The sequence below is a fragment of the Dicentrarchus labrax genome, unplaced genomic scaffold (assembly GCF_905237075.1).
Source record: "Dicentrarchus labrax unplaced genomic scaffold, dlabrax2021, whole genome shotgun sequence".
Classification (NCBI taxonomy): domain Eukaryota; kingdom Metazoa; phylum Chordata; class Actinopteri; family Moronidae; genus Dicentrarchus; species Dicentrarchus labrax.
The window spans coordinates 27,116,232-27,129,067 of record NW_026136719.1 but is presented as its reverse complement, the minus strand read 5'-3'; the positions used below and the strand labels follow the sequence as shown (position 1 = coordinate 27,129,067).

The window sequence follows — 12,836 nt, the reverse complement described above, 5'->3', positions numbered from 1 at the left end:
GCCAAATGCCTTCAGCAAAGGCAGGTGCATTGTCTGCTTTCATCTGAATAAACACCTTCTGCACACTGCACTGTGTTTACTGTCAGATACGTTTTGGTGTAATTGGTCCAATACAATGTTTATGAAAGTGCATCAAAACCAAAGGCTTCATAATTGTTTCAATGGTTCCCATCAAATGTATGTGTGTGTGTGTTTGTGATACAGAGGATGCTGTGAAAGCAGAAATACACTTTTCTTGAAAATAACTTGTTGCTGAAGTCTCTACAGCTGTAAGGAAATGCAAATAATCAACCTCTTTCTCTTGTTGACTCCTACAACTCCTACTGTTTGTACAGAGAAAAAGCATATTGAGTAGAAACCTATTTACTTTTTTTATATTTTGTGAAATATAATACTCATCTGCTACACTCAAACAAATACAGATACCCTATATAGTGTTATTAATTTACCAAGAAAATGTAAAATGTAAAATAAACGGCAATCATCACAATCTATTTTCTCTCACAAGGTGAACCATGAACCATCAGGAAGCATTCCTCTTCCCTCGTTCTTTCAACAGTAGTCGCTCCATCTTCATCTCAACCTGCACCTCCGACCTAAATAGCCTCTGAGCAATCTTCCCTTTAAACGGCTTGTGACCTTTGGGTGACGCTCATGCTGAGCCGCCATCAGAGCTAATAATATCTCATTAGAATACAATAGCCAAGTGAAATCCAGCTGCTAAAGCTGTACCAGGAGGATTTACCCAATACCCACAGAGCCTGCCAAAAGCAGAGAGGGAGAGTATTCGTATTTCAAATAAGGCCCCCAGTCAGCATGTACAACATGGCAGCATACACTCTACTAGAGCATGTCTGTTTTCCTTTTTTTTATAATTACTAAAGCAGAGCTTGGAAGAAACAGAAACCTTCTGTAACATATGGTGTTTGTTGGCACTTCTCAGGTAAACACTTGATTTATCAGCTATGCTTTCATTACCAAAGTTTTATCAAAGTTTATTTGTTTGTTGACTGTTAGCTGTTGGCGGATGGCTCTTGCCTGCATCCCCCACTTATTTTTGAACCCAGTGGCCGAGCAGCCTCCTACCAACAGACGTTGACGCCTCAGCCTGCACTGTGTGCAGTGGGAGCTGCATTAATTCAGTGAAGGAGATAAAAGATACCTGCAAAGAGAGGAGGGAGTGAAAAAAGAGATGGTTTTGAAGCAGATGGTCTCTTTCAGTGTGCATACATCTGCAGCTTGTGGAGAGGTGAAAAAAATACAGTAAGAAGAAGAGGGAAGAAAAGAGCTCATCAGGAGCAATGTAACAGAAACAGGGTCATCACTGTTACTTGATGGTTCACATGGCCATTACACCCACTCACTATTTCATCGAAACCTTCAAACACTTGGTTTATTTCACAAGGCATTTTGTGTTTCCTGAAAACATTCTAATAAGGGTACATGGACAGACATTGTGTGGATTGCTGCAGCATTCACTGACAGAGAACAGTATATCTATAGTTTTCCATTTTTTAGTTATCAAAATTTGCACACTTTACATACGTATAAGAGTGCCCATAAAAAACCAACATCGGCTGCTGCAGGGATAACAAAGAAAATAACAAATGCTTACTCTCCTCTGTGTTACCAGAGGGTTGAAAGGAAACAACTCGGAGTTCTGGGACATGTAATTCTCTATGGAAAGTTTGGCAGTCATGACGAAAAGCTCATCCCAGTATTTGGTAGCAAAAAGAGCTTTTCTCTCAACCTGAAGGGAGACCCTAAGAAGATTGCATCAATCATATTTCTTTCTGCTCTCAGATTACTTTGATATATGCAGTGCAGCCAATCCTATTACTCCCACACACAAAGGACCACTGACTGTTCCGTGCATTTCACCAGCTCAGCACTTTACACCTATGTGGAAAATTATGATTCTGTATGATATCGTCAAGGTCAGGTTGTTGGTACCTTGCCCCTTGCCCTTTGATTAGATGTTTTAAATTTTGTCACGCGTGGCCTTCGCATCGCTGTCAGCTCACCCTTGAGAGTGCCACTCTAGAGGAGATCTCCCCAAGCTGTTAGAAGCAAGTGCTAGTGGGCAGCATAGGAAGAATATGCTTTTAGTGTAGAATAAATCAATCTGAAAGAGAGGCTTTAAATGTCTCCATTCATGTGCATTAGTTTAAGGTCAACTTCATCTCTGAGCACAGAAACAGACAATGTCTTGGCAAAGGTGTTTTTATTCCCTGTAATTCCTAAAGATCGATAGAGGCAGTCAGTGACCCACAAAGCTCAGATGTTGACTAAGTGTCTATTTATAGCTGCTGGTGTGTTTGCTCTATTTGTTTACTCTGAACCATTGAACCTTCAGTTGTACCACGGGTTCAGGCTTGTTAGAGAACTAGGTGCCAGAGTTAAGAAGTCACTGATAAGATGGCGGCGCTACGTTTGGGATTACCAGTGTTGATGGTGGTGGCAGAAGTGTAAAACTTGGCTAGCGAAGTGAGGAAATGAGGTCAGTGGCGCTTCCACTATGAACGCTTTCCAGAGTTTGTTTATGAGCCACAGCTGTGAGTTAATGCAAAGTGAATAGGGGTTTCACAGAGCGCACTGCAAAATCCCAAACTGTAATATTAAACTCACATGGTGCGGAAGAGCAAGTAATCAATTACAAGCAAAATAAATTGGATGGCAGGCAAGGAAGGGATGGACAGCTGATGACATATTTATCAAGGCGCAATCACCACAGAGGAATTCTCTAGCTCTGCACTCTCTGAGTGACAGATGGAGAGTGCTGTCTCTTTAACAGCTTCCCTGGGAGACAGGTTTTAAGGAAATGGAACCATGCAGTACATTTTAGCTATTTGGGGAGGAGGCTTGTGTTTCAAAGCTGGAAGCATGTAATAAAGAATTAATCTTTTACCTGAAATAATAAAAACGAAGAGGTTGAATTATGCATCTAATCCCAACGCATGCATTTCTAACTAAGTCAGAATTGAAAATTGCAAAATAAAGCTGATGAACCCAAGACAATGAACTCCTTCTCGGAGAATGCAAACCTTATGTCATATTAGTTAGCAAGGCAGCCACACATAGAGTCATTTCAGTGATAAAAAAGTAAGAAGACAAATTTTTTCGCCCTGCAACATAGTCCACTGTCTCATACTAGGATATCAGCTTCCTCACTGACCAAACAATGCAGCTCCTCAGGCAATGCACCCTCTTTAAGATGTGATAGCCAAGGAGTGGACAGCTACTGTGAGACATGTTTGTTTTTCTGGCCCACAGTGCATGATCCAAATGAATCACACAAATGTTTATTTAAAGAGATTAATTCCTCTTACAGTGTATTATTCATCAGGTTTTTGAGGGCAACTTGGCTTATAATATAGCTTGTCATTTTCTCCAACTGACTGAAGCACGGCTAAATTGTCCTGAATAATTCAGGGGGGCTGGTAAATAAAACAGCAGACGGGGCTGGCGTTTGCCTGGATGGAACAGGCTGAAAGGGCTCTTCAGTCTCCAGGTGAGGAGTCTGCTCCTCTTTCAGAAGCAGGGATGCAAGAGAGAGATGCACATTATTTAAGCTTGGAAACACTGGGCCTTCATCCAACACAGGAAGCTACTGTAGGAGATGAGAAGGGAGGGAGGAGCAGAGGACGAGCAGTTGGCAGCCAATAGTTGAGCCCGGAGTGGGAAACAAACAGTACCAGTGAACAGAAGGCAGGACCTCGGAGGAGGGGAAGGCTCCGAGGGCTGGACAGCACAGCATCAGAGCAAATAAACCCTGCGGTGTTATACTGAAGACCTGGGGCACAGATTAGAAAAATGTCCTCCGACATTATCTGAAATTTCATTTTATTATTTAGAATAAATATATTATTCTTTTTTTTAACCACTGATACCTATTCAGGGGCTACAGGGCATGCGCTTGGCAAGGAAATCATAGTAGTTAGGGGAACCAGTCCAAAGTTTACCCATCATTAACATTTATACCTTTGGCAAATACAGTATATTCATTCAGTCTTCATCTCTGATATTCCAGATCATAGCTGTGTGTGTCCATTTAAACTGTAAGTGATGAACCACCACCCCCACCAAAAGAAAAACACTGATTAACACAAGTTTCAGACTGTGGTGCTTTTTCAGTATAAAAAGAAGTTGTACAGGACATTCAAATGGGGAAGCACATGCGCAGAAAAAATCCAGTACACCCTGAGGGAGGCTCAGTGAAGTGTCTGGTGTGTTTAGGCAACTACTTTCTATGCCGGCTCTAAATAAATTTTTAATCAACCTGAAAATGTCTGTCCCTGCGTATGCTTCTTAATTCAAATGTCTTGCTAGAATTTCTTGAGTTAAATTTTAAATGATCCAAGATCAAAGTAATTTAAATTGGCAAAGAATTGGGCAGAGAATTTCACAATGTATTCATCTGTTGTACCATCACAGCTCTGATAGATTTAGAGATCAGACTAGGTTTGTTTTGTTGAGACCTGGGTTCCCTGGCCTGTTTGCACAAGAAGAATGTGGGTTTTTTGTTTTGCTCATATGATTAGTATATTTAATGTACTCTATACAGTAGCAATGGCCAATGGTAACAGGGCATAGATATGACTTTAGACAAGTGGGCATAGACATGATAATAGAGATGGTAATCAAAACTAATGGAGGCTCACTGAACCATCAGGGTGTATTTCCTTGATAAGGTATGATTGCTATGGCACGGTCCGCCATGCCATGACAGGTCTCTTATTAGGAAATCGCTGAGAGAAAGAGGAATTTGAGATTGGAGTTTCCTACAGTGAATAACTGCCAGCAGTCCCATTTCACTGAGAGACCCAGCCCTTTATATAAGCAATTCATAGCATAATCCCAAAGGCCACATGTGGACCAAACGAAAAGTGATAGGGCAAAATGACATTAGTTACAATTACACAGAGGAAAGTAATTAAGTAAGAAAAGAATATGAATTATATCAATATTAAAGCTCCATTAAACAACATGAACCAGAAGTCTTTTTACATTGTGAAAAGGGTTTCTCGTACTGAACATCTCACTGAGAATCACCATCCCAGTTTTCATCAACTGGCTGATGTGCTGACCCAGTGATGTGCTCAGCAGATGGTTTATAATTGGTCATGCTCACTGTCTTACAGCTTAGGGCTTACAGCTGGTAACATATAGGATCAGGCAGACAAAGCACAGAAGTACTGGCAGGCAGGTGGGACACCACACAAAGTATGCAATATAAGGACAAAAGAGAGAAAAAACGAGGGGAAAATAGGGACCTAAATGAAACCCCCATGAGCAGGTGGAAAACAGCTGTGCAGGGAGGCGAAGGTTAGTCAAGGTAATGCAGAGGTCTTGAACTCACTAAAAATAAATACAGGTTTATAGGTGGAAACAAGTGGTCATTGGATAGTAACTGTATAGTATCCTATTTGAGTAGTTATGGAAAGTAATTAATCTACATGACAGATCAAGCCAGAGATGAAACAGAAGAAGGTGAACAGTAACACTATCATACGGACATGATGGCTCCCAGTATTTAAGTGAAATATTCAAATGAGATAAAACCTTCTTTTGCCATTTCTTTGTGCATAATGTACTACAAAACTAAAATTGTGTTTGAACATTTATGCTGGTAAATATCAACATTTTTAGTGGACACCCAAAATCCATAATTTCAATTTTAATTATCGTGAATTTTAAATTGACTTTGAATTTTCTTTTTTCCAGTTGGCTGAGAATGTACTTTAAATTTAAGACTACAAATGCAAACTAGGCTTTTGCATTTGAATTATGTGATGATTGTATCCCAGAACACAGTAAAATGAGATGCAAATGGACATCGAAAACAAGTGGGCAGGTTATTACTTTTGATAGGCTGAAACCGACCACTTTACTGTTTTTCTGGGGGAATCAAAAAAAAAATGTATCCACAGTTTTACAGCCACTTCTTTCACAATGTAAGCTTACGGGGAAAAGTTGTTTTGGGCCAATGTGCATCACATGATGGATGTCATTGCTGTAATTACATGCTTTGGCCACTATGTCAAATTGACTTCAAAGCCCAGTGCTCTTCCTGGGGGTTTGAGTTTAACCCTTCCTGCTTCTTCTTCTTGTTTTTAACGGGAGAATTACCTCTGCTTCTGCTTCAGTCTCAACCAGAGATGAAATCTTAACCATTAATCCCATTTACCTGATAACATTAAAGAAATGTTCACTGCATGTTCCACTTGATAAATTATGTATCTATAGATTTTATGTTGAGATCATGAATTCCTGCTTCTCTGAAATCCTCTTTCATCTGTCATCTTTCCTGTTCATATTTATTATAAATAGTGTGCTGATTAAGTTCCTGTGATGAAGTCTTATTCTGTTAAATATTTTTAAATGTTGAGCGGACTTTGTTGTTTAAGTTGTAAAGAAACCCTTCTTTTGACTCTCTTGAGCTCAGATTTACATAATGGAACTCAATGGGATCAAGTGCGAGTATAACTCTTTGCAGAGCTTGTTTAGCAAAACTACCTCTTCATTTAGTTTTACAGCTACATTAGCAGGAACCCACAGAAACAGAATATATTAACCTTGCAGTGTATGCACCTGCCACACTTTGAGTAAAATATCCTAAATTTCAGGGTATTAAGGACAGAAAAAAAGAGTAGATTAAAACCATTGTAGAGCTATACTGCCAGCATTTCCACCAAGGATATTCCAAGATAATATGATCTTCGCTTGTACCTTCGAATTTTCCTGCCTGGAACTGAGAAAGCAGCCCCTGTAATCTATTGTTCTGAATCCTTAGAGCCAATAGTCTAGATTTATAGATATAAGGAATAGTGCTCTCAAACATGAACAGAGAATGCTGTTATCACATCAACTTTTCCTTTCTCAGCCCTCTTAAATTGTAATTATTACATATCAGTCAGTGATGTTGGATCTGTATGGCTCTACCTTTGGGATAACCACTGCTGGACGCAGCTGAACAATAGCCATCCCCAAGTCTTCTTTCAACACACACGAAACGTGCTTTTTGTCTGCTTTGTTGTCCCCACAACTCTAGTAATATCACGTTAGTGCAATGGTGTTCTGCATGCCCTTTGATGTTGGTAATTAGTCACTCACTGCTTCCCTGACATCTAGTGGCATTTCTCCTACCAGAATCCACAGGGCTTGAATGGGGTTGACTTCTCCGCTCCACGGCACTGTCTCAATACATTTAATTAAGCTTCTACACTACTAGTTTTTGAGGTGGACTATATAAACATTTGGCGCCCATTCGTTTGCATTTCACAACGCTGAGCTCTGCCTCCTTACTGCAATACTGCTGCCTGCTATTAGAAAATTAACTCCCTCCACCTGTCCAACCTCCTCCTGCATTCACATTTAGCTGTACGTAAATTGTGAATGTTTTTAATTAGTGTTCATGGTTGTTCCGAGTTTTTGAGCTGAGGGACACGCTGTGTCTGCAATCGCTCCGCCGAAGTAAAACGCATTAAGTGTTTAAAACCTTGATGTGAGTGTTCTGACTGAACTGGTGTATAGGTTTCCTCAAATGAGAATTTAAATCCCTAGTCATATGCACACTGCTGCACATTACTGATTGCTTCACAAATCTTTCCGTTGATATCAGGGATGTATTAAGACTGCTGGGTACGGTGCCGCCACTCAGCCTTCCTATCAATTTGTCCCAAATGCCTCTCGTGGTACAGCCCAAAAAATATTATCCCCCGAGACGATTATAACCATAGCCGGCACCATATGTAGCCTGGCAACCCTACATATCTATAATGAATTGGTACTTTCTGTTGCTATTGCAATGCTAGCTACTGACAGTCTTCTATAAAAGTGTAAGAAGCAACAAACATCACGTTTGTATGAAACAAAATAAACAAAATCAACCTCAGCAAGTATTTGTTGGTATTTCCACTGTTCTAATGATGACTAACTCTGATTTGGTCAAAATAAACCCTTAATTCACAGTTAGACGTAAAAAATACAATGCCTCTGTACCTCATTCGGCAGCCATGAACAGGCTGCAATGGCAGCAACGTAATCCTTGGGGACAAATGCACCAGTCTTATGTCCACTAACAGTTCTTGTTTTTGCCACTGACAGGCTCAGATTGTTAATCTCAGTGTCTGACAACATTATGGAAAGGATCCCTACAGAGATAAACCTGTTTGTTAAAAAGTAAAATCCTTTTTCTTTAACCAAAAACAGCTCTCGCGCACGACCACACTCCACTGAAAGAAATAGTAATTTTACCGCGCAGATCATCCTAAAAGAACCAACAGAAAACAAAAGTAAAATAAAACTCTTTGTTAGACAATCACCAACTCTGAATTTTGAGTAGTTTTGTGTGTAACCTGTACACTGATAGCTGGTTCTTCAGCCACTTAAAAATTGGTCTTAAAATCCCAATTGACTGTGTTGTTATCTAGTACTTGTGTATTACCTTGTATGATTTATCTTGTTTTATCCATACTCTGCATGTCATGCATGTCCGTCTTACGACTATATTATAATTGTCCCACACAGCAGCTGGAGATAACTCTACTGCAACTCCTGGTTCAGGTAGAAAGAAAACCCTAACAGATAATGTTGCTGGTAAGTTAACTATATGTAATGGTAAATACATAATATGTCTTTGTTTACAACAAACTGACCTCATGTACAATTTAGTTATAATTATTAAGATAATACTTACTAAACTAAAACGAAATAATCACAACAAATGTTAATGTTTTTATTTCATACCAGGCCCATCATCATACCACACTCAAGTTGACACATCTTTGTCCCCTATGGCTGGTTCCAGTGATACAGTTGGTGAGTTTCCTGTTTGTTGCCACAATGTCTTTATCTCTGTTGGAAGATTTAATTGTATAGCGTAAAAATTTCCCAACTAACTTACTACTAGTGCTACTATTTTGCACTTTACATGGTTTTTCACATTGTGCCCAATTATATTTTTAAGGTATAGTTACAACAGTTATAGAATAAATACAAAATCCAACTAAAATCTTTTGTAGAATCATTTATCTTCTGCTACATCAAGAATAGATGTTTTAGTGGAAGAGTTCATGCCATTTTAAAATTTTTAAAAACACTTCAGACAAAAACAAAGTAGGAGTAAAAATGGCAAGAGACAGTCAGTTTTACTTTGAGTGTTTCAGTGAGTATATTTCATTAGCAGTTAAATAACTGCGGACCATTTTGTTGATAATGCATAAGGGTTATAATTACATACGGTTGCTAGTTCTATGAATACTTCACTGTCTATTCACAGTGAGGTAGGACCCCCAAACTTATCCTGCTTAGAGCCCCCAGATGTGCATTATAACAGACATGTCTATAAAACTTGTGACAGTTTTCAAACTGCAAACAAGGCCAATTATTACTCTTGTATTGCCCATTGATTCCAGTCGTACCTAGTTCTTCAAAAGAGTTGTGTAATTGTCTCCAGGGGAAAAATAATCAAAATTGCTTTTAAAGGACACCCTCAATGTGAGGCAGAAGTATTCAAGTCCTTATTTCTGCTTGCAAACACCCTCTCCTGAAATCTGAACCGACTATAAGCTCAGAGGAGCTCTTATTTCATTAGCAGCTGGGTTCTGTGAGCATCCCCAGTATAATACAGGCTTTGCAGTCCCCCAGGAGAATCCAAAGTGGCTGTGCCAAAAGTCAGAAAATGAATCACCATCTCTCACTCTAATCCCTACCACCACCTTCACATGAGAGAAGTGAGAGACTATACGGCTCCAATCTTCGTGTGGGAAAGTGCATGTACGCACCATTGTCTGGACCATTCTTCATTGTAAATATGCAGCAAACACTGGATTAAGGTTTGTCAGCGTCCTCCACAGACGCCACCCCAGCAAACCATCCAGAGCCTCCAGAGGCAGTCACTCACCATTACCCCGCCTAATCACTGAACATGCTGCTGTCTGCCATTAATGGACTGACAGCGTTGTGCAGCATCTGGGATGTGAGTTGAGTGGCACACGGCCTGCTTTACTGAGCACCTTATTGGCCCGTCAGTGCGGAGAGCAGTTTAGCGTTCTGTTGTGTGATCTAATGAGATATCCTGCCTGGGAGTCACCACGTGAGGAAATAGGGCTGTTCCTAATGCTGAGACAAGCGCCGCTGGGGAGAGAAACAACACTGGCCACCTCTGATTTGGCAGTGGATGATTCAGCCATGTTATCATTATAGATGAAACTGATACGTACAAAGTTTCTGTACGTCCAAACTGTTCTAGTAACCTTTGTTGATCCCTTCACCAGATACTACAGTTTTATGCAAGCTGCCTTGTCAGTGTAAACTTTGGCTTTGCTTAAACAGACAAATTTAATGCAGTTGTGTTTAAGAACAAGTGATGTCAGCTATTTTATTATCCCAAGCCATGGGAGAAGTTAGTTCTGAATACTAATCCATTGCGAACAAGATAGATGTCTGCATACTGAACAAAATACAGATTCAAAATAAATAATAAATGAATTAATAATTGACAGTGCTGGACAGTAATGGAGAACATGTAGACAGGGTGCGAACTACAGGGGAGCCAGAGTGAGCTTGGCTCCTCTTAATAAGACATGAGCTCCCTCGAAAAACATGATTTGTGAAATTGTAATCTTTAAAATATTGACAATATCCTATTTTTGCCATGCATATCTATTTTTCTGTATCTTCATCATCATGGATCGTGTGTGAATTTGGCTAATATTGATGTATGACTCATATACAAGGGTGATTCATCACTAATTATTTTAATAAAGATATTGACATGCACACTTGCTCAAAGATCAGGAAAAAATGTTCTTAAGTTGGAGTGTGGTGGAACTTCTTGCATTTAATTTCAGCACCCATATTAAGAGCAGCCACACTGCCTGTGTCTCCAGTGAGGCTGCAACTGGAGAGTCGCCTATTTTTACTGCAAGCCGGTTTCCAGTAAAAGTGACCAGTGAAAATGGTTTGTTCATAGTAATATTGACATTATACCAGCAACACATACACCTTTCACTACAGTTTAATTGTCTATATCTGTAGATTATGTCACAGACATAAAAAAAATATTCTTTTTTTCCACTCAACACCTCCTGTTATCAGCTTCAGATTAAAAGCTCATCAAGCCCATTCATTTGTTAAGAAGGTTTTTATTGTGTCGTATTTATCAAATGCAGACTTGGTGTAGAAAGACTGAGCTGGCAGCAGTAGTAGAAACGTTCTGTGTGGCAGGTGTGTGAGCCGCAGCAGTTCAGCGAGGCAGCCGTCACACACTGCTCACACATGCTGTTTGGACCAGGCAAATCCCTATAATGCTGTAAAAAAAAAAGTGAGATTTCCTGAAAGCCATGGTAATTTTCACACAATGCATGTAGAGAACAGATAGACAGTCTGCTCTGATTCACTAACACTGTATCATGCAGTACCTGTATGTCTCAATATGCTATATAAGTACAATAAACTGAGAGGGGATTAGCACCCAGTTTCATTTCTTCAAGGTCAGTTAAAAACAAAAAAAGAGGTGCCTGACATAAGGGATACTGATAAAATCAGCTAGTCAGCCAATCAATAGGTTGATTTAGTTCACATAGCATGTGTGGTTTCTAAGACTATGCATGTATTGAACACAGGACTATTTGCAGTCAGACCTACTTTCCTTTCTGGCATTGATATGTTTTAGCTAGTCCCTGCCTGTCAATAATTGAAACGTACTCTCCAAAACATCTTTCCCAAACATCTCTTAATAAGGCACCCTGCGGCAATATGTACTGTGTTGGAGTAAAAGGAGAGAGTCAAGATGTTTTCTGTCTTCCACTGTGCTCAGGAAAAGTGAAGAATTGACTGTAGTACCCATTTTGATTCTGACCTAGAAATTAACAGTCTAAGTAGAACCATATGGAGACTTCTGTCTTTCCTCATTGAGTGCCTGTCATTGTAACTAATCATACAGTAGTACCAGTATTTGACACAATGCAGCTCAAGTGATTAGATTCTCATTGTAGAAGATATCGGTCCTACAAGAAGTAGAGATAGGGCGAATTTTTAGGACAATTCTTCAGTTGAAAACTAAATTGTTTTAATTCAACATGGAGCATTTTTACAGTGAAAGTTTGATTACTTCCGTTTCTTGCATCTCACGTTAATGTTTAAAACATTTTGTCAAATTTTAGTATGTATGTTTGTGTGGTAGTAACATCACTTTCATGGGAAAAACAAACTGGGTTTATGTAAAATGTGGTCCTCATTTTGAAAAATAAAAATATATAATGCAGAGCACCTTTCAAAAAGTATTTGTAAAAAAAACTGAAAAGAAAAGAAACATGAAAAAGGACTTTGTTGACTTTGTTACTGTCCTATTTGGGGCCTGAACTGGCAGTTTGTGTGTACAGCAAGTGTGTGCTTGAGAGTGAAAATCACCTCACGCCCACACACACACACACCCTGCGGGTTGGGCCATGGATCATTTTCGACAATGAAGGTGAGTGCAGCGAGGTGGACTGTAAGACTATAAGACCGGACTAAACCTGTGAAAGCCTTTGCAGCTGTTCAGTCACAGACAATGTTGTGAAAATAAACAAAAATTTTAATGTCTTTGTCCCCACCTCCACCCCTAAACACACGTACATACATACTCTCAAAAAAATCTAACCCTTCCTCATCCCAAAACAGATTAAAATCTTAACATTATGAATCATAGACTGAGCCAGCCCACTCATGCTCCAGGCTCAACATCCAAAAAACTAAAAAAACTGTTTAACTACAAACTAGTGGTATGTAAATATGCCTGATGTAAATAGTCTTGAGTAGGAATTAAAATCCCATTACATCAAATGGGTTGT

The 12,836-nt window shown here is 39.5% G+C and overlaps 1 protein-coding gene across 6 annotated transcripts in view; it reads left to right on the top strand.

The window, feature by feature from the left end:
* Positions 1 to 12,836, top strand: part of LOC127351918 (carbohydrate sulfotransferase 8-like) — a 160,175-nt gene that overhangs the window by 109,554 nt on the left and 37,785 nt on the right. For 2 of the 6 annotated variants that reach the window (XM_051379916.1, XM_051379921.1), the window contains 2 exons: positions 8,533 to 8,598; positions 8,752 to 8,820. The exons of 1 other annotated variant lie outside the window; for it this stretch is intronic. In XM_051379916.1, coding sequence (XP_051235876.1) covers positions 8,533 to 8,598; positions 8,752 to 8,820 — 135 coding nt within the window. Of the gene's footprint in view, positions 1 to 2,393; positions 2,501 to 8,529; positions 8,599 to 8,751; positions 8,821 to 12,836 lie in introns of those variants that run through there. 3 more of the 6 variants (XM_051379920.1, XM_051379915.1, XM_051379917.1) reach the window with 3 other exon arrangements.